General features: G+C 38.4%; 1 protein-coding gene across 1 annotated transcript; it reads left to right on the forward strand.

The window, feature by feature from the left end:
• The first annotated feature begins 20,261 nt into the window (after window positions 1-20,261).
• Window positions 20,262-20,417, forward strand: LOC103288369 (60S ribosomal protein L39-like). Its single transcript, XM_054720231.1, has one exon. It carries the CDS (start codon window positions 20,262-20,264, stop codon window positions 20,415-20,417), a length of 156 nt encoding a protein of 51 aa, XP_054576206.1.
• Window positions 20,418-22,002: the final 1,585 nt, after the last annotated feature.

A 22,002-nucleotide genomic window follows, 5' to 3' on the forward strand; every position in this document is an offset into this window, starting at 1 on the left:
CACAACTGCCATCCCCTGCTGGCCTGATCACCCACAACTACCCTCCCCTGCTGGCCATCTTGTTGTGACCATCTTTGACCACATGGGGGCAGCCATCTTGTGTGAGGGCATGAGGTTCAATTTGCATATTACCTCTTTATTATATAGGACTAGGGGCCCGGTGCACGAAATTCATGCACTGGAGGTGAGGGGTCCCTCAGCCCAACCTGCCCCCTCTCACATACTGGGAGCCCTCAGGGGATGTCCTACTGATGGCTTAGGCCCGATCCCCACGGGAAGCGGGCCTAAGCCGCTATCTGGCCTCCCTTTGTGGGAGGCAACCGTGCTGGTCAGGGGAAGGCACCAGCACCATCACTCTGCTGCTGCAGCCACTGCCAGTCACCACAGCCACCAAGGTGTTTTCATCAACATGACCCCAGTCCCTTCACCAAGAAAAAATGACAACTTTCTTTAGGCATTTTCAAGATGTGTCTTTCATAGGATATGACATTTCTTCTTTCTTTCTTTTTTTTTTTTTTTTATCCTCACCTAAGGATATGTTTCCATTGACTTTTAGAGAATGTGGAAGAGAAAGGAAAGACAGAGAGAAACATCAAAGTGAGAGGAACACTTTGATTGGTTGCCTCCTGCATGAGCCCTGATCTGGGCCCCGGCCAGGGAGGAGCCTGCAACCTAGATACATGCCCTTGATCAGAATTGAACCCAGACCCTGCTGTGGGCAGGCCAAGGCTCTATCCACTGAGTCAAACCGGCTAGGCCAGGATATGACATTTCTTAGCCCTCCAGCAGCGGACCTTCGTTTTTTTCTCCAGAAGTATGGTGGAAAAACCCTAGATCACCTTTTTGGATTCTTATTACCCAAGTTACTAAGAATATTACCAGTGGCATACAGGAAGCTTAGCCAATGTGCAGTCAGAAAAGGTGTTTCCTCTATAGTTCACACCAATCACTGGCTGTGCCCTGCCCAGGCCTAAAGCCTCTGACCAAAAGCTTTAGGCCTGGGAAGGGGACCTCCAGTTCCCTGTGATTGCAGATATCACCCATTGGGCAGGGGACCCCAGCTTCCTGTAATCCACCACAGGAGCAGAACCCCTCACAGAAGCGGACCCCCAGTTGCCTGCGATCCATCGCAGGCTCCCTGCTGGTGCCCCAGGCTGGGAAAGCCTCCGGCGGAAGCTTTCCCGGCCTTGAGCTCGGCCGCACCCCAGCCTGCCTGCCACGGATCGCAGGAGCCGACCCCCAGTTGCCTGCGATCAGTCTTAGGCTCCCCGCTGGTGCCCAAGGCCGGAAAAGCCTCCTGCGGAGGCTTTCCGGGCCTTGGGCTCAACCGCACCCCACCGTCCCTGCCACAGATGGCAGGAGCCGATCCCCAGTTGCCTGCAATCCATGGTTTCCTGGTGGGCGTGGCTGGTGGGCATGGCTTGTGGGTGTAGTGAAGGTATGGTCAATTTGCATATTACTCTATTATTAGGTAGGATATGTACTACATGAACATAAATTTATATAATACTAGAGGCCCTGTGCATGAAAATTCATGCACTGGAGTGGGAGTGCCTCAGCCCAGCCTGCCCCTCTCACAGTCCAGGATCCCTCAGGGGCGGGAGGTGAACTGGTGATCAGGGGAAGGCGATGACCCATCACACCTCTGCTGCTGCCACTGACAGCAGCACAAGCCTCGGCCAGCCCTAGTTACCTGAGCCTCGGGTGGCCCTGGGCAGCTGAGCAGCCACCATCCAAGGCTTGTCTGCACCTTGGACTGGCCCTGGGCAGCTGGGCAGCCACCATCTGAGGCTTGCCTGTGCCTCGGGCTGGCCCTGGGTGGCTGGGGGGCTGAGGGGGCTGGGGAACTCTGGAGGCAGGTGTACGGAGTGGCCAGGCCCACACCTCACCGTGCACCTGCAACCCTGGCAGGGCTGTGAGTGCCACCATCTTTGAGGGCGGGGCAGTCAATTAGCATATTCCCTTCTTATTAGCCGTGGGCACTGCCATCTTTGTGATGGTGTGAGGGTCAATTAGCATATTCCCTCTTTATTAGATAGGTTGTTTTAGCCAAATAATACTATTTTTTAATTTTTTTTTAAAATTTCTTTATTGATTAAGGTATCACATATTTGTCCTCATGCCCCCATTCCCATCCCACACCCCTCCCCACACATGCCCCCACCCCCCTGTTGTCCCCAACCACTGGTTAGGTGCATATGCTTGCACACAAGTCCTTTGGTTGATCTCTCCCCTTTACCCCCACCATCCTCTACCCTCCCTCTGAGGCCCGACAGTCTGATCCATGCCTCCTTGTTTCTGGGTCTGTTCTTGTTCATCAGTCTATGTTGTTCATTATTTCCACTAGATGAGTGAGATCATGTGCTATTAGAAATACACTTATAAGAACTGAAAATGAGACAAGCAATAATGGTTATGGTGACAGGAAATGAATCAGTCTGTAGTGAGTTTCTTTCTGGGCCAACAGTTCTTTTGAGACCCAATTACAATGTCCAACAGTTCCTTATGTGTACATGTCAGCACTGACATTACAGTTCTGGATGGTGGACAAATGGTGGTAATGCAGGTCCGACTCTCTCTGGTTTGGTCCTGGGCAACCTGCAGTGATGCACTGCTGCTAACTGCTAGTATGGGAAAGCCACATCAGCGTCTTCCATCTCTGGACTGCTTCTCTTCTGTCTTCATGGCTGGAGTAGTCCTGTCAATTCCTCTCTGTTGCTGGAATCCACATGGTCACGAAGTTGTTTTCTGAAAATATACAAACATATTCTCGACCAAACAAATAATACTATATTTTAAAATCCAGGTAACTCATGCTCAATTAAATTAACAGTTGAGCAATTTCATAAGAAATTTGAGTAATGTGAGTAAAAATTAATTCTTCTCAAATCTAATTTTTCTTAAAGGCAGATTTTTTGCTTATATTTTCCAGATGATTTCACAATTTCTTTCTTAAATATTTTTAAGAGTAGGAAAATTTTGGCTTTGAAGATGATTGATTTTTTTTTTTCAGAAAAAGGACCAGAAAAACTAATACTTATGTCAATGAAAACAAAAATTAATTTTTAGTGCACACTTTATTTTGATATTTAGATTAACATTCTCTGTAATATGTTAGTCAAACATTAATGAATAGTGGTCAAGAGTGCAAATATAGAAATTAAATAGCTCCAGATTCCAGCTCAAGATCACACAGGAAAATATCACACTCAATTGTCTCCCACATAGTGAGAAAAATTGTATGGTGATTATTTCTCACTTTGGTGGTGAACAGATTACAATCTTTGTTATCATTCAGGTTAGGAAAGTAAACCTACATATGAGAACACATGTTGTGAGCTTTGTTTGCTTATCTTTTACAGGCAGCCAAGGGTTTCTAATCTCATTTAGATAACTACAGTTTCAAATCTGCCAGTGCACCTTGTTTAGCATCTTTTGAAAATAAATGAAGAAGAAATTATAAAGTATTCATTGAGTGCCCGTTTTCTTATTTTTTTTTTTTATTATTTTGGTATTATCCTCTCTTTTTTAAATTTTGTTATTTTTTTCCTCATAATTTTAGAGATTACCATGAAAAGGGGAAAATACCTTTGGAGTAAGAGGGATTAACCCATGGTCTTTGAATAGAAAAATAGTATTTATGATATGGATTCAGGAAAATATACTAATGTTCTATTTGGAATAGGTTGTCTTTCTTCCCTAACATATTTAAAAAGAGATTTTGAGCACATTTTTTTTTGAAGATATGTCATTAAATGTCTTTGAGTTTCCAAACAAGAACCTGCTACAAACTCTGCATTACAAGAGGAAGTGTGTGTGTGTGTGTGTGTGTGTGTGTGTGTGTGTGTTTATGTGTGTGTGTAACAATTTGTTTTGCCACCAAAAACGATTGAAGATCCAGGGTTAGAAAGTTAATCAGGAATGCAAATGGACTTATTAAGAAGATAGGCAAGATGATAAATGACCATTTCATTAGAAATATCTACTAGGTATAATACTAGCAATAAGAACAATTGCTTGGAGCAGCTGTTACAAGGAGATCCACCATTCATTGTATCACTGACATTTGTTGTTGTTGATGTATAACAGCAATTTTCAACCAGTGTGCCACAAGAATGTTTAAAAGTTATGATACCTGACTATTCAGTCAGGGGCACTGACCTATTTTCCCTTAGATGGTCAAATAAAAAATGACCAACCGTCAACACAATAGCCGTTCAGTGTGAATGAATCAAAATTATACATATTTTTGTCATATTGGAAAAAAGTTATATTTTTGATGTACCACAAAATTTTAGTAATTATGTTTATGTGTGTCATGAGATTAAACAAGTTGAAGATTGCTGCTCTATAAGATTTCCTCACACAATTTGATTTCGGAGAGGTAGATTTGAGCAGATATCTATTCAGTTTGAGGTTAGAGACATTAGCCTTTCTTTAAAAGTTCATAATATATATATTTTCCTTAACATCTGTACTTAAATAGACTTTTATTAATGTCTCAAGTATTGCCATCACCACTTATTAGTACATTTGTTTTCTCCTTCTCTCCTTTGTCCTTTCTCTTCCTTCTCAGCCTCCTCCTCCAGCTCCTATGTTGCCCCTCTCCATTCTCTCAGCAGTGAGTCTAGAAAGGTTAATGGAGTGAGCAGGGAGATTGAGAATTAGTTCATAGAAGTGGCTAAGCTAGAAATGGGACCAATGACAGAATACATTAAGAACTGAAAACTTTAGTCCACTTTAATTCATTTTTACTTCATATTAACAGCAATGAGAGGCTTCAGGTCAAGATGGTAGCATAGGTAAATGCAGCACTCACATTCTCCCATGAGGACATCAAAATTACAACTTGACTACAGAACAACCATTTTTCAGAACCTCCTGAAATCTAGCTGAACAGAAGTCCTACAACTAGGGATATAAAGAAGAAAATACTTGGAGACTGGTAGGAAGGGTATAGATGAAGAACAGGCTGGTTCCACACCCACATGTGGTGAATAAATGCCCAGAGGCATATCTGGGCTGTAGAGGTCCCCCCTGAGGTGTGAGGGGTCCCAGCACCATCCTAGGCCCCCCCCTCCAGCCCAGGTTTCCAGTGCAAGGTAGATAAGTTCCCATAACTTCTGGCTGTGAAAAGCAGCAGGGATTGTGGCTAAGACAGAGGGCTTCTGGATTCCTAGGTATTGCTTTTAAAGGGCTTGCACATGAACTAACTAGGACTTACTCACTCTGAACTCCAGCAGTGGGGCAACAGCTCGAAAGGCACCAAAGAATACAGGGAGGAACCAAATTGTCTGGCATCAGGAGTTGAGTTGGAAGGGCAGCTTTCTCCCAGACAGAAATGCTAACAGAGGCCATTGTTTCTTTTTTGAGCTCTTCCCCCACAGAGCCATCTGACAGGAACCATATTTGATTCTCTATCAAACTGGCTAACACTGTTCAGTTATTTCCTCAGACCCTGCCCCACACATCATTGGGGCCCACCCAAGCCCCATTGCCAGTGCCTTTCCCATATTAATAGCCTGTCTTGGTTTTGGTCATTCCTAAAATCTTTCAAACAAGCAGCATCTAGCCTTGCTGTGCCCCATACATCTGGCCTAACACTAGTGGCAGCCAGCCTTATTCTCAGTTTGTCCTCTCAGGTCACCTCGAAGCCAAGCACAAGTAGCATCCATCTACAGATTTCTTTGTAGTTCATAATGATGGTCCTGGATAGAGCACAGGTGGCTGCTGATCATGGCCTACAACTCCCAGGAGGCCCCAGACAGTGCACCTCAATAAGCACCAACCAACCACCTCTAAAAGTGACAGAAGGGGTGGAATCAGTGAACACCAGAACCCCACTGGAGTAATTCCTGCTCCATGAGTTTGATCTCTGCACAGATAATCTTCCATGGTGTTTGCAGCTAGCCCTCAAAGCTGATCAGCCTGTGATTAAATTTCTCCCATTGAGGTGCCAACAACAAGCGAGGTTTAACTATAACAGGAGGATATACATAACCCATATTGGGGGACTTACTGAGAGGGCCCAAGTTGGGTGATCAGGGAGGCTGAGCAACTAGACCCTTTAAGACACCTACTACATAGAGCCACTCTACCAAGCCCCAGATACATAGCAGCTCTACCTAATTCAAAGGACAAACACAGGGAGGCAGCCAAAAAGAGGAGAAAAAGAAACATGCCCCAAATGAAAGAATGGAACAAAACTCCAGAGAAAGAACTAAATAAAATGGAGACAAGCAATTTAAGTTATTGTCACTAGGCTTAGATACATGGTGCAAAGTTGCCTCTACCACTTTTGATTGGTGCATTCAAAGCCAAGAAGGATCTGGAAGGATTATTCTCTAGAGGCATCCCTTTACATCAGGTCTCATTCAGCTCTGGATATGTTAATTTTATAAATGCCAAATAGTATGAAGGTAATAGAAATGCTTGTGCTAAGAAAACTCTGTCTCTAGGAGTGAAGGGTGCTTAACACATCAAGAAGTACCTGTAGTAATTCATTATATGCTTGGGTGGCATAGGCCAAGAGCTAGGCCCAAAGAGTAAAAACCAACAAACAAAAAAAAATAATACAATAATTACAACAACAAAAAAGGCACTTAAGAAATGTGGAAGGCAAAGTATTCTTTTGCTTTTAAATAAAGGAATCACAATTTGAATTAGAATAGCAATGCTGACCTCTCTCTAAGCCTTCTAACTTACTACTCTACAATAGAGAAAGAGTGACTTTTCTCAATTTTTGATGTAATTTATGATCAGTATTCTCATATACCTGCTAAAATAGGTTGCATTTGTTATCATAGGTAGCTAGGAGCTAACAAAAAAGATGGGAGCTAGATGGGCTGGACCTAATTGAGTCTGGAAGTTACAGTTAATCAGGCTTGGAAGTTATAGCTTCAGACACCCCAGGGAATAGCTAAATCCCACCCAAGAGGATTAACATTCTTATTTCACTCCCTTGTAGAGAGAAAGGACTGGGTATCCAATCTCCCCAAGGTACAATAGGTCCAAGGGCCTGGACTATGGGAGAGGGGAGGAACAAACAAAAAAGGGGGAATTTCTTTGCTAGGTATATGTGCAGCAGGAGCCAAGATGATAACCACAGAGGGAATATATCTAGTTGGGAAGAGGATTGGATGAGGATCCCAGAAGATCTAGGAAAGAGATTGGATGGGGGAGTACTTAACACAATTACTAGAAGGATCAAGAAAGAGATTCGTTAGTTTGAGAGAAGGTTTGCCCCTTTTCAAGCCTGAGATAATATAATTAAGGCTTAACAAAGGCCTGGCTGGGTAGAATGTGCTCACCCATTTGTTGGCATGTTCTTTCTCTGTTGCAGCCATGTGAGCCCAGCAGCCATGCAGGCCCAAACTTGGGTGGGCTCTAAGCATGGGCCGGGGTGCGGCAGCACATTGTAGGAAGAAGTACAGCTGGGAACGGAGACTGAGCTGGACTAAGCTTTGGCATGGACTAAACTGGATGCCCTGCCAGTGCCAGGTAATGGTCCCTGGTCCTTCTTCTGTGCTTGTTGAAGACTAGACTGTTCTTCTTTCACAGTGGGATGGAGCTGAGCCACCTGGTTGGGGATGAGACACTGGGCTGGGGACAGTCCTTTGTGTTTGCTCCAGCTCCAATAAATCTTTCCACTACATCTCATTCTCCCATGTGTGGGTCCCTGAAATGCTTCTCTTGTGACACCATGGAAGAACTCTATTTCCACCAGTAACAGATTCATTTGTAAAACTCAAGGTTATTTGCCTGTATAACAAACCTATATCTTACAACCTAGGTTGATCAACAATGAAAATGACATTTTAGTTTCCATCTACCTGGGTTTTGTCTGTTTTTCAATAGGTTCAGAATTCAGTAGGTATGAGAAGGATATAGTTTTACTTATCCTCTGAAAGCCATAACAGCAGATATAGCTAGAAAAGTGGATAAGGGAATCTGGAATGGATAGAAGAAGCATAGAATGAAAATGTGCATTTCCCTCTCAATAATCACAAATTTATAGTCAATAGACAGAATGCCCTAAGCAGAGTGTTCAGAGTAATAAAAGAGAAAACTTGGATGATTTTAACTCTTAAATGTCATTAGGAATTGGTTCAATAAGGGAAAGTAGAAGCAGTGCTTAAATATTAGGTGGAAAAGCAGAATATTATTTTGTCCCTGAATTGAGAGAATGGAATGGTGTCAGGGAAAGAAAGAATACTGTGTGTTAATTCTCCTGAGAGGTCAAGTAAAATGAGTGAAAAATGTCTTCTGTGGCTAGAAATGTAAACTTTATTGGTACACTAGTGGCCCAGTGCACAAAATTTATGCATGGAGAGGGGGTTCCCTCAGCCCAACTTGCACCCTCTCCAATCAGGGACCCTTGGGGGTGTTCAACTGCCGAACATCCCTCTCACAATCTGGGACCGCTGGCTCCTAATCGCTCACCAGCCTGCCTGCCTGATCACCCCTAACTGCCTCTGCCTGCCTGCCTGATTGCCCCTAAATGCCCTCCCCTGGCGGCCTGATCTCGCCCCCAACTGGCCTCCCCTGCCGACCTGGTTTCTCCCAACTGCCCTCTCCTGATGGCCTGATCTCACCCCCAACGGCCCTCCCCTCTGGCCTGATCTTGCCCCCAACTGCCCTCCCCTGCTGGCCAATTTGGTTTTGATTGGTTGGTTTCTATACCAGTCAGCATCAAAAGCAGCCATTGGCTCCTCACAGTTCACCCAGATTTGCTTCTGATTGGTTGATTTCTATGCCAGTCAGCGCCTTCGGGCCTATCTCTGGGCCTGATAAGAGAGGCGAGGATGATCAGCAGCCCCCCGGAGGCCCAGAGAGAAACAGAGGTGTGGCTGCTGGTGAAGCCTGGAGAAAGAGAGGCAAGGGCTGATCAACAGCTGCCATGGAGGCTGCAGAACAGACCCTGCCTCTCTCTTGGGGCCTCTCTTTGGGCCTCTCTCCAGGCCTGATTCGCAGCCCCTTGGCAGTCAGTGCTGTGTCACTGTGCCAGCACCAGTGGCAGTCAGTTCTAGGTCGCCACAGCAACCCAGCAATGACTGCAGGACTTACTTTTGGTGTTTGGTCTAGCCTTCAGTCGGTCATTATGGACCCTGGGTTTTTATGTATTAGGATAAGTGAGTGCTCATTCAAGGAATACTGTTGTTAGTCACTGGGTAACATTTGTTTGAGAAGTTAGTGGAGATGAGGAGGTGGAGATAGCCAAAATAGAAAACTCTATTTTTAAATTTTTTTTTTTAATTTTGTTTTTTAATTACAGTTATAGAAAACTCTCTTTAAAAATGTGACTAAAAATAAGTGTGGCTATAAAAGGAAGAAGCAGCCAGACATTAAAATCAGTGGGATGAGGTAACTAGTGATTGCATTTGTTTTCTTAATGGAGAGCCATGAACACATTTATAAATGATGAGAAGGATTCAATACAAAGAAAACACTTGTATATACAAGATAAAAATGATAATTTAAGCAGGAAGCACAACTTTGTCCTTAATCTTCTCAGTATTTTCAAGAAAGGCTTACCAATATTTCATAACAATAAAGGGAATATTTACTAGATGTCTCCAATTTTTCAGTCTCCTTAAAATAAATATGTTTTTATAAAACTTTAAATATTGGAAAATATTTTAGAAACTTGAGATAAATATATGGATTTTCTCTCTGAGTCTGGTAAAATTGTGCACTGTTGATATTTACAGCTTGGACTTTAGACGCAGGCAGACCTGGATTTGATTTCTTATAGTACTTAGTAGCAGCATGACCTTGAGGTCTTTACTTGTCTATGTCTGATACCATTGATATTGAACACTTCAGTATAAAGATATTTACGTATATTTTACTCAAGTCCTTTGTTCAATTTTATGTTGTTGTTGCTTTCTTTTTATCTACTAGATTTTTTAAAAAATTCTGTATCAGTAATACTAACAATAAAAAGTTTTTAAAAAATATTCTGTAAACAGTTTTTCTATCATATATAAAAGGTAGTATTGAAGTGTATTCATTTTATTTGCTTAATAAATATAGTAAATTAAAACATTTTATAGATATGTCTGCATTGCTCATTATAATATTTCCTTTATAATTTTATAAATTATGAAAATTTCCTCATTCCAGTGATTATTTTTTATATTATTGAAATAATTTAACACTGAAATATTGATTGTTTTCATGACTAATTTGGCCAGTTATTGATGATCTGAAAACTAAGGTATTTATTTATCTTAAGAAAACATTACTATGCTCTGTATATTTTAAAAATGAAAAGGATAAATATAAAATATATGTAAGAAGTAAAGAATGAGAATACAAAGAGTTGTGGCACTCAAACTCCAGCTTAAGCAAAAGAGCAGTACTAAGCTCCAAGAAGTCCCTATGTGGCCCTTCAGATCCTATTTCAATATTTTACTTCCCCAACCCAACATATTTACTATCTAGAATTTTCCTTGTAAAATTCCCTTGTTGCCCTTGAGGTTTTATCACCTAAGTTAGAATTACTAAATATATGTACTTTTGCATGGTTCTGAATTTTGAAAATGAAATGTACTACATATATTTGTACTGCATATTCTTTGCAATAATACATTCATGGTATATTAATGTTTATCCTGTTATATTACACATATATATGGTACTCAATTTAAAGTGATCTTCTAACAGACAAGATGATGCAGTTTTATTTTTTTATTTGTATGTTTATTTATTTTTAATCCACTATGTCAATCTCTACTTTTTAATTGCTGTGTTTATACCACTTGGGTTTAGTAATAATTGATATGTTGTCTTAAGTCTGTCATTTTATGAACCATTTTTCTTTTATTTTCTCCATTTGTTTTTTGTTTTTCTTTTTGTCTTCCTATGTTTTATTTGAACATTTTTTGAATTCTATCTTGGCATATTTTAGTGTTTTTGAAGTTATTACTTTGCTTAGATTTATTAGCGGTTCTTCTAGGTACTACCTGTACATATTTGACAGTACAGCCTGCTGGTATCAATGTTTTACCACTTTGATTAAAGTGTGGGAACCTTACTTTCATTCTTTAATATTATCTTGTATAACAGATAATATAATTTTACTTTATTACATATTTCAAAACTTACATGGAACAGGATATTCACACCTATTTCTACATTTTCATTGTTATTTTATTCTTCCTGGTACTTCGATCTTTCTTCTTTGATCACTTTCAATTTGAAGAAAACTTTTAGCCATTCTTTAAGAATTATTTTTAATCTTTATGTTGGGGAAAGATGGTACAAATTATTTTCATTTATTTTATCTCTAAGTATTTTATCTGTTCTTCATTGCTAAAAGTTATTTTTGCCACTATCTAGTCCACTCAAGCGGCCCTAACAAAATACCACATATTGGGTGGCTTAAAAATGACAAAAAAATATTTTTCACAGCTTTGGGTGCTGAAAATTCAAGATCAGCATGCCTGCACTGGTTGGGTTCTGGTGAAGATCCTCCTCCAGGATGCAGACTGCCAACTTCTTGCCTTGTCCTCACCTGGTTGTAAGGGCATTAATCTCATTAACTTACCACAGTTTCCACCTTCTCATACTGACACACTGGGCTTCAGTATTTCAACAAAGTTTTGGAGTACATCCATGTTTAAACCATAGCAGGCAGATATAGAAATTGTGATTGAGAATTCTTTACTCTTAGCACTTGAAAAACATGTCCTTTTCTTCTGTCTTTCACTGATTCAGATAATAAATATGTTGTCATTGATATTGGTGTTTCTCTACCAGTAATGGGTCATTTCTCTCTGCCTGCTTTCAAATTTCTTTTTGCATCTTAGTTTTTAGAAGTTTAATTATGTTGTATCATGGTGTGGATTTGTTTTTGTTCATCTTATTCTGGGTTACTCTTAGATTATTGAAACTACACTGAGTGGCCAGATTATTATGATCTCTGAATGCATAATAATCTGGTCACTCAGTGTATATCCTATATAATAAAAGGCTAACATGCAAATTGTCCCCTTGACCAGGAGTTCGACCAGTAGGCAGGCCAGCCAACTGCCCATGTCCCCTCCCCCTGGCCAGGCTGGCCTGGACCCCACCCATGCACAAATTCATGCACTGGGTCTCTAATATATATACTGAGTGGCCAGATTATTATGCATTCAGAGATCATAATAATCTGGCCACTCAGTGTATATGTTTATGTCTTTTGCCAAATTTGGAAAGTTTTCAGCCATTTTAAAAAAATACTTTTTTTCCATACCACTATTGGAATGGAAATAGTGGTATTTCCCCTTTCAAACAGGACAGAAATCATATGAATGTTGTTGTTTTTTAATTGTCCCACAGATTCCAGAGGGTTTCTTCTTTTGTGTTTAAATTACTTCCTGTCTGTAGTTTAGTTTGAATAAATTTTATTGATTTTTCCTGAAGTTCATTGATTCTATCTTCTGTCCCAACCACCCAACTATGAGTTTTAAGATTTCATTTATTATACTTTTCTACTTTGAAAATCTGAGTATTTTTCATATATTTTCAATAATTTCCAATGAACTTGTTCTATTTATATTTGGTTAACATTTATAAGTTCTATTACTCTGCTATGACTTTTTAGTTTTTGTTTCAAGAGAATTTGTTATTGCTTATTGAAGTATTATTTATGATCACTGCTCTAAAATTCTTGTCTGATAAATTAAATATCTGATTTCTCAGTTGATTATCTCTCCTTCTGGTCATTCTGATTTTTGTTTTTCTATAATGGGTGACTTTTCATATTATTCCGCATACTTTGTGTAATATGTTAAGAGATTCCAGGTACATTGCTTCTTGGCTACCTGTTGGAATTGGGTGCTTCTGGCTGATTGTTATCAGCTTGACTTTTAGTTGATCTCTCTTGGTGGTACTCCTGGATTTTTCAGATACCCATTCAGTCTGATGAAGGAAAGAGCCTACCTATGCCGCCTTTTGTTGCTAGGTGGAGATTCAAGGGCCTCCTGCTTTGGGGTAAGAGAATATGCTTAAATGTTTTGCCTACAGTCCTGGGGTCTCCAACCAATGTGTCTTGTTTCCTCCTACTTTTCTGAACACTGCTTTGTCTTCACCTTACATTGTCTCCTTGGTTTGCAATGAGACTTGTTAGTTGGAGGGTAAGAAATGACAGGGATAGATAAGTCTTTGCTAAGTTGTCCAGACTAGCTTTTTTATTAATCTCCTCAAAACTTGCACTTTACTTTTGCTTATATATTTTATATCAAAGCAGTAATTTATGTAGTTTTGAAAACAAAGAATATATTTTGGCATTTAATATTCTAGAATAGAAGAATAATTCTCTTTACATTTTATATATCTTGCAATTACAAAATTCCTAATGATGTTCCAAATTATTTAGGTAACAAGTATGTCAGGGCAAGCTCCTCAGCCAGGGACTTGACCTCTCTGGGTGAAGGAAACTGAAAAAAAAAAAAATGCAGGTACAAGCTGGCAAGTGGGACATGCTTTATTACAAACAAAGCAGCCAGCCACAGGCTGGTCAGTGGCAACTTATACACAAGCTCAAACAAAAATGCTTTATGCCAAATAGTGACCTCAGAATTTTGGCTACAGAAAAGCATGCCTGTGCAGTGTATAGATTGCTGCATTGTTGCTTTTGCATCTGAGTATAGCAAATTGGCCTTGAACACACTAATCAGGATTTCCAAGCTCAGAGTGGCATTGAACACCCTGCGTACTCCAGACAGGGCCCCCACACAGTGGAGGCCACAGATGATCTAACAATAGGCAAAATAATCAATATTTCAGATTTTGCTAATTTAAAAATCTAGTTCCTCATGTTCTATATATTATTTTATATAACTTGTCTTTGAGACATAAGCCTACTTAAATTATGCCCTAATATACTTATTTAAATTGCTTCATATCAAACTCTACTCCTGCTTTTATATTTGTACTAATTAATTTTATTGATAGTGTATTGTTTCTGTGTACCTCTATCTTGGTTGGATATTTTAACATTCTGAATTATAAGATTGTCCTCTATGTAACTTATAAATCAATTTGATGATCTATTTATGCCTGGATTTATAACCTAACAGATGTTTGTGTAGTTATATACCCAGATGAATACTATATCCTGTGGATTATAATGCTTCTAGGTGATCAATTATGATCGAGACTAGCAGACTTTGAATTTAATAGATAATTTAGCAAAAGTATTAAAATGGCAATATGACAATTACATTTTTCACATTATATTGAAGATTCCAAAAAAAGGTTTATGTGTATGTATGCAAAACTAAAGTAAAGAAAACTGGTCTGTATAATTTTTCATGATTATGGCCTAAAGTTAGAGTTTAAATTACCAAGTACCTATTGTGTATGAACTGTAGTCACTACCCTACATAGATTTTTATTGTTAATAAAAACCTAACATCATAACAGCAAATACCTTCAACTATTGAGCCACAACATTTAAAAACATTAATGTTATATTATATTTAAAAATGTAGGACAATTTAAATGTATGCTAATTGTATGTGTTATTTTTAGCCATCAGCATGGAATTGTGTGAGGTAGAAATATAGATTATCAAAAATTACTTAGGGTTATAGAATAAATCAATTTGAAAACAACTGTTAGCACATATCCTAAAAGTGATTAGTGAAGGAGATATTACTGTGGTTTGGTGCATTGGTGAAAATATCCTAAAGGCAACATTAAGTTCAAATGGGAAAAAATAATATAATGGAGTAACTTATGGAATGAGATATATACAAGAAAGAAAAAAGGAACAAAAATTCAGAAATTAGAATAAACATGTTTTGAGGAAACATTGAGTAGAACCTATTGCTTGAATTGTGGTTAATTTATTGTTTATGATGGGTAGTGTAAGGAGTATTTCTGAACAATTATATACTCTGAGGCCATGGAGAAATTGAAATGCCAGGTTGCTAATAAAGTAATGTTAAATTTTAAATGTTCTATTTTATAGTTAAATTTTATAATTAGGACTTAGAGAATAACTTATAGTCTATCAATAAAGACAAAAATACCTGATACAAATTTTGCTTTAAAATACTAATCTGGCCCTGGTGGGTTTGGCTCAGTGGATAGAGCATCAGCCTGTAGACTGAAGGGCCCCAGGTTCAATTCCAGTCAAGGGCACATGCCTAGGTTGCAGGCTTAGGTCCCCCAGTGGGGGGAGTGCAGGAGACAGTTGATCAATGATTCTGTCTCATCATTGATGTTTCTATCTCTCCCTCTCCCTTCCTCTCTCAAATCAATAAAAATATATTTTAAAAAATAAAATAAAATACTAATATGTAATATCAGCAAGATGGTGATATAGGAAGCTCCAAAACCTACTTTTTTCCATGGAGACATCAGTTCAACAATAATACACATTCCAATTATTTTTGTAAGGAAGTCAGAAACCTGTTAAGAGGCTTCTATATGTAAGGTAAGTTTAAAATCAAAGCTGGTAGGAACATTCATGGTACCTTTTTATAATAGTGTCTCACCATAGGCCCTCCCCATGATCAGGAAGAAAAATTCTCCTCCCTAAATAACCCTGGGATGAGTGAAAGAAAACTGGACCATACATCAAAGTTCTGATTTTAGAGCAGTTGCTGGGTTTTTGTCCATCCCAACATGGGCAGGTATACTCTGGATACCTGGGAGCCACTGAGGGCCAAAAAGAGCTGCTGCTTCAGGGGACTCACGGTGGAGTAGACAGACACCAAAGGGAGTAGCAGATGAAAAGTGCCTGGAAAAAAAAAAGGATTGGCCAATCCCTCTAAGGATTACATGCACAAGTCAGAGAACACTCACCACAGAAAAGTGTTTGAGAGGCTCTCAGAATTGTTAGGCTAATTGGTTGAGGTCTTTCTTGTATCTAGTCCCTCACTATTTTTCAAAAACACCTATATCAGCCCTAACTGTTTGGCTCAGTGGATAGAGTGCTGGCCTGAGGACTGAAGGGTCCCAGGTTTTATTCTGGTCAAGGGTATATACCTTGGTTGCGGGCACATCCTCAGTAGGGGGTGTGCAGGAGGCAGCTGATAGATGTTTCTAACTCTCTCTCCCTCTGCCTTCCTCTTTGTAAAAAAATCAATAAAAGATATTTAAAAAAACACCTATATCAAAATAAAGCTATAAGGAACATAAACAGGGAAAGGTGGACAAATAGAAGGTACAATATAAATCTCCAGAAGTCAACTCTAAAGAAACAAAGGTATATTAATTAATAAAAAATAATTCAAAAATATTATCATAGAGATGCTCAAGAAAACAAGGTCAGAAAAACAATGCATGAATAAAAAGAAAATTTCAGCAAAGTGATAGAATATATAGAAAAGAATCACTAATTTTATGGAACTTGTAAAGGAAATAGCATCAGTAATCCAAAGTCTCCCAACAAATGAAAGCTCAAGCCCAGATGACATTACTGGCAAATTCCAAACATTTAAAGAATTAACACCAATCCTTTTCAAAACTTCCAAAAATTATGTGTGCAGAGATCATAATAATCTGGCCACTCAGAATATATATATATATATCTATAGATTTATATATATAGATTTATATATATATACACACATACATACTAAAGGCCCAATGCACGAAATTTATGCATGGGTAGAGTCCCTAAGTCTGGCCGGCAATCAGGCCCGATCTGTGGGATGACTGGCAGGGTGAATAGGGGACCCCTGCTGGCACCCGCCTTGCTGGCCTGGCGCCACCTGCTCACCAGTCCTGCCCCCACCCGCAACTGCCCGTCTGGGCCTGCGGGCTAGGGTCAGCTCCTGCATTTAGCATCTGCCCCCTGGTGGTCAGTGTACGTCATAGTGACTGGTCGTTCCACTGGCCGTTCTGCCGTTCAGTCAATTTGCATATTAGATTTTTATTATATAGGATATAAAATAACAAGTGTTAGTGAGGATATGAAGAAATTGGAACTGTTGTATTCTGTTAGGGCAGTGGTCGGCACACTGCAGCTCGCGAGCCATATGCAACTCTTTGGCCCCTTGCGTGTGGCTCTTCCACAAAATACCATGGCCTGGGTGAGTCTATTTTGAATAGGTGGTGTTAGAAGAAGTTTAAGTTTAAAAAATTTGGCTCTCAAAAGAAATTTCAATCGTTGTACTGCTGATATTTGGCTCTGTTGACTAATGAGTTTGCCTACCACTGTGTTAGGGAGAATGTAAAATGGTATAGCCATTATGTAAAAGAGTTTTATAGTTCCTCAAAACATTAAAAGTAGAACTACCATATGATTTAGCAATCTCACTTCTGGATATTTATCCAAAAGACTTGATATCATTACCTTAAAGAGATGTTTACACTCCCATGCACATTGCACCAATATTCACAATTGCTAAGAAGTGGAAACAACGCAAATGTACATTGACAGATGACTGGATTAAATAATGCACAATATAGATATAATGGGATTCTATTCAGGATTAAAAATAGAAGGCAAATCTGTTATATGCTACAACATAGATGAACCTTGAGGACATTCTACTAAGCAAAGTAAGCCAGTCTTAGAAGGACAAATACTTCATGATTCCACTTACATGAATTATCTAAAGTACTCAAATTCATTGAAGCAGAAAATAGGATGTTGGTTGCCAGTAGCCGGTGAGAGGAGAAATGGGAGTTGCTGTTCAGTGAGTATAAAGCATGTAAGAATGAAAAGTTCTAGAAATCTTCTATAAAATATTGTGCTTATAGTTAACAAAACTGTACTGTACACTTGAAATTATATTAAAAAGGTAGGTATCATGTTATGTGCTTTTTATCACAATATTCATCTGAAATGTAGTGATGGGTTGATTGAACTAGGGAGTTGGGATAGTTAGGATATTTGAGAAATATAGGAAGAAATTAAGAGGCTTGATTTTGGATGACAACAGATATTTTAAAAAATTTTTAGTACTTATAAAAATAAATAATTGCCCATTCTGCTTTAGATGCATGATAAATGTAGACAAAATTTAAAAAAGAAGCAGAATACTAATAACAAAGCATGTTTTCAGATGAAAAGAGATTGAAACAAATGTGAAAATATGAAAGAAAAATCACAGTATTTAAATCTGCTTTTGCTATTTACTGCATACTGGAATTTGATAGTTTTGTATCATATGACATATGATATTTTATTTATTTATTAATTTATTATTTATTTATTTATTTATAATCCTTCCCTGAGGATATTTCTTCCATTGCTTTCCAGAGAGAGTGGAAGGGGAGGATGGGAAAATAGAGAGAGAGAAAGAGACAGACAGAGAGAGAGAGAAAGAGAGAGAGATATGAGAGAGACATATCGATTGGCTACCTCCCACAAATGCCCTGAAAAGGGCAGGGAGAGAACCCACAATCCAGCGACATGCCTTTGACCTAGAATCCAACCTGAGACCCTTTGGTGCAGGGGCAATGCTCTAACCATTGAGAAGCACTGGCAGGGATCATACAGCATTTTAAAGATAGGTAACATTTACCAAAAATAACTATGTCTTTTTAGATAAGCATTTTAAGAAATTCTACTAAAAATATTTAGGCATTTTGAAAGTGTTCATTTATTTGATCTAGTAACACATTTTTAAAACTAGAATATAATAATTATCTTTTTTGCTCTATATTTAATCTTTTAGCCTTCTCTCTCTCCCTTGACCTAAAGCACACATATAAATAAATAGATATAAGCAAAATACCAAAGTTATAGAAATAGTTGTTGTTTTTTTAAATCTGTCTAAAGGAAAAAACAAATTCCCCAAAGTCTAAACAGACATTTAAGCAAAGATATATAAGATTTAATAAAGAAAATGGACACAAATTGTATTTCAACATAATTTTCCTTAGGAAAATGCTGACTAAAATAAGAAATTAATGCTACATACCTATTAAAATGGCTATAAACTTACACTATATATGCTAACTATTGGTAAGGGTATGAAACCATAGAAACTTTCATTTATTGCAGGTGAAGTTGCAAATTGATATAGTCATTTTGAAAGACACTTTGGCAGGATTTTGTCAAATTAAACAAAGACATACCATATGATTCAGCATTTATGCTCCTAAGTATTTATCCAACTGATCTGAAAACATATCACCACATAAAACTTTGTGTATTAATATTTATTTATACTCAACAAAACTACAAGGACCCAAAATGTTCTTCAATAGGTATAAAGATTAAAAACAAAACAAAACTATAGTACAACATACAGTGGAATATTATTCAATGATTAAAAGAAATGAGTTATTTATTCTGTTAACGAAAAAAACAAACATTGAAACCTGTAAAGAATTTTTGTGAGTTTATTTGAGCCAAACTGTCTACATATGCCGGGAAGCAGAACCTCAATGAATTGAGATAAGGCTCCGGAGAATGCAGGGTTACATCTATATTTATACATTGCAATCAAAGGAAAGGGATGTAGGTGAGTTACATGAATTTCATTGGTGATAGATTAAGGAGGTGGGATAAAGCAAAGCGGGGAAACCTCTGGGATAGGGTGAAAAGTGAAATGATGGACATGTGCTTCTTTTACAGAGATGGATACAGGATACTTTAACGTAATTAACAGTTGACAATTAACTTGATAACAGTAACAACGAGGGAATGTCCTGGTGCCATTTGTTGTGCCCTGAGGAGTAAAAAGGAAGTTACAAGTTACCCAGACATCTCACAGACATCTCACAGATATGTTATCTTAGAGGCAAAAAGGCAAAAGGATCAGTAAAGATCTAAGTTGATCTTTGTCAGGGAAAATATTGGCCTAGGACATGACTACCCACTATAACCTGTTTGTAGTTAAATATTTAATTTTCAAACCATCTTTTGTGGTTATTTTAGGTCTCTGAGTTTGCAAGACTGCCACGCAGGCCTCCCCTGAGCTTGTCAGGTTAGCATGTGGCTCCTTTTGTCCACAATTCACAGAACAACATTGATGAATCTAAAACACATCTTACTAAGTAATAGAAGCCACACCTAAAAGGCTGTATACTGTTTACTTGCTATTCTGAAAAGGCAAAAATATATGAATAGAAAACAGAGCAGTTGTTGCCAGTCTTGGGAAAGAGTAGTATTTGACCAGGGGAAGAATTAAAAAAAACCTTAGAGCCCTGGAACTAATCTGTATAGTATACAGTGGGGGATATGTGATGCTATGCATTTGTCAAAACTCATTCAAATTACAATACAAACTGTAAGCTGTAATAATCATAATTTTTAGCTATTTCTCCACCATTGAGGTGTGTGCATTTGATTCTCCTTTGCCATGTCTTCCCACAAGACTTTTAGGATCAAGAGGTTCCTAGCCAATAAGCAAAAGCAGAATCAGTCCATTCCCCAATGGATTTGGATGACAACTGGTAATAAAATCAGGTACCACTCAAAGAGGAGACATTGGAGAAGAACAAAACTGGGTCTATGAGGAATCACACATGAGAGATGGCTCACATTTTTATGCTGTATCCAGGTTGCCCTTACCATTAAATAAATTAAAAGATCACTAAGGTCTGGACAGTTGGGAATTTTAATTGGGAAATTATTGGACTCATGATTTTTCTCTCTTGATTTTTTTTCTGCAGAAGTAGGTTGGTTCAGTAATAAATGTGTGAGACCTTTCAAAAATAATAACAACACTTTTTTAAAAAGAGTAGAGAATCTCAGGATAAACTGCATAATGACATATGTATTTAACTATATTACCTTGTACACCATATTCTCACTAGAGAGCTTCTTAAAAGCTGTGCTGACTTGAATGGTTTTGGAAAAAGATGGTTGAGAAGAAACTACAAAACTAAAAACTGCTGCCAGAAGCCAATTCCAGCATGTCATAATTGCAAGAGTTTCATAGAAAGGTTGATGGAACTTGGGGACTCAACAAGGGCTGAGTCACATATGTTATCACCTGTTGGGAATGACTATAGGCATTTCCCCAAACCTGAAAAGGATGAATGCTTGCTGTCAGACAGCTCAGGGCATCTTAATCTACATGTTATTGCCTCCTGTTGGCCAAACACCTGAATAGACCAAGACAATCCCCCAATATGACAATGGATTCTGTAAGAAACTCTACCCTTTGAAGTGTATATCTCCACCTTGCCTTAGGACAAATTGTGTTAATAAAAAGCAAGGAGTCCTGAGACAAGGAAAACTTGGTTTCTTCAGCCAAGCTCCTCTGCCTGCCCCCCAAATGCCTTTCAAAATTATGTTTTGTCTCTGGACTCTTATTTAATCTATGCACAGCCTCTTCTCCAGATTCCAGAACCCTTCTACATGCCAGAACAAGACCACCAGCGCTAAATGGCAGCCAATGTCCAACTAACTGAATATAAATATTGTACTCTAGTTGGTAAAGTTGTTGATGTTGATTTATTAGGATATAAATTAGCAATTCTGAAATTGCTGTACATATATAATGCTATTGAAAAGTAAGTAAGTGAATAGAAGATAGTGGAAGTCAACTGTCTCATTGTTGTAAAAAGAGATAACAGATAAGTGAGGAGGAGAGTTGAGTATGAACCATGTGGTACTGGATTAGAGTTGGAAGCATCAAGATGAACTCCAGCAGAAGATCCAACCACCTGAGCCCAGTCCAAATACTGACTCACACAACTGTGAGCAAATAAAATGGTTTTTGTCTTAAGCAAAAAAAAAAAAAAAAGATGAACTCATGCTATGTATATGTATATGTATAGCTAAATAAATACATTAATAGTTATAGATATGTGTATATACAAAGGTTCTGGAAACAGTGAACAGTGACACCAGTAGCAATGAACATACCCAACAATTAGGAAGTCAATTTGTAAGAGCATTCTCCTATGAAAAAAACTACAATTTATAGGATAAATGGGTTATTCCAAGACTGAACAACAAATATGCAGGATAAAGTTGGAGTGTCTTCTTGTCCAAAAAATAAGGGAATTCTCAAATATGAACGTGTTAAATGAGAATGTCAAAGAATGAGGAAGCCATCTGAAAGAGCTCCCAATGGATAAAACGGGAGCAAT

This window comes from Eptesicus fuscus, chromosome 8 (assembly GCF_027574615.1).
Source record: "Eptesicus fuscus isolate TK198812 chromosome 8, DD_ASM_mEF_20220401, whole genome shotgun sequence".
Lineage (NCBI taxonomy): Eukaryota > Metazoa > Chordata > Mammalia > Chiroptera > Vespertilionidae > Eptesicus > Eptesicus fuscus.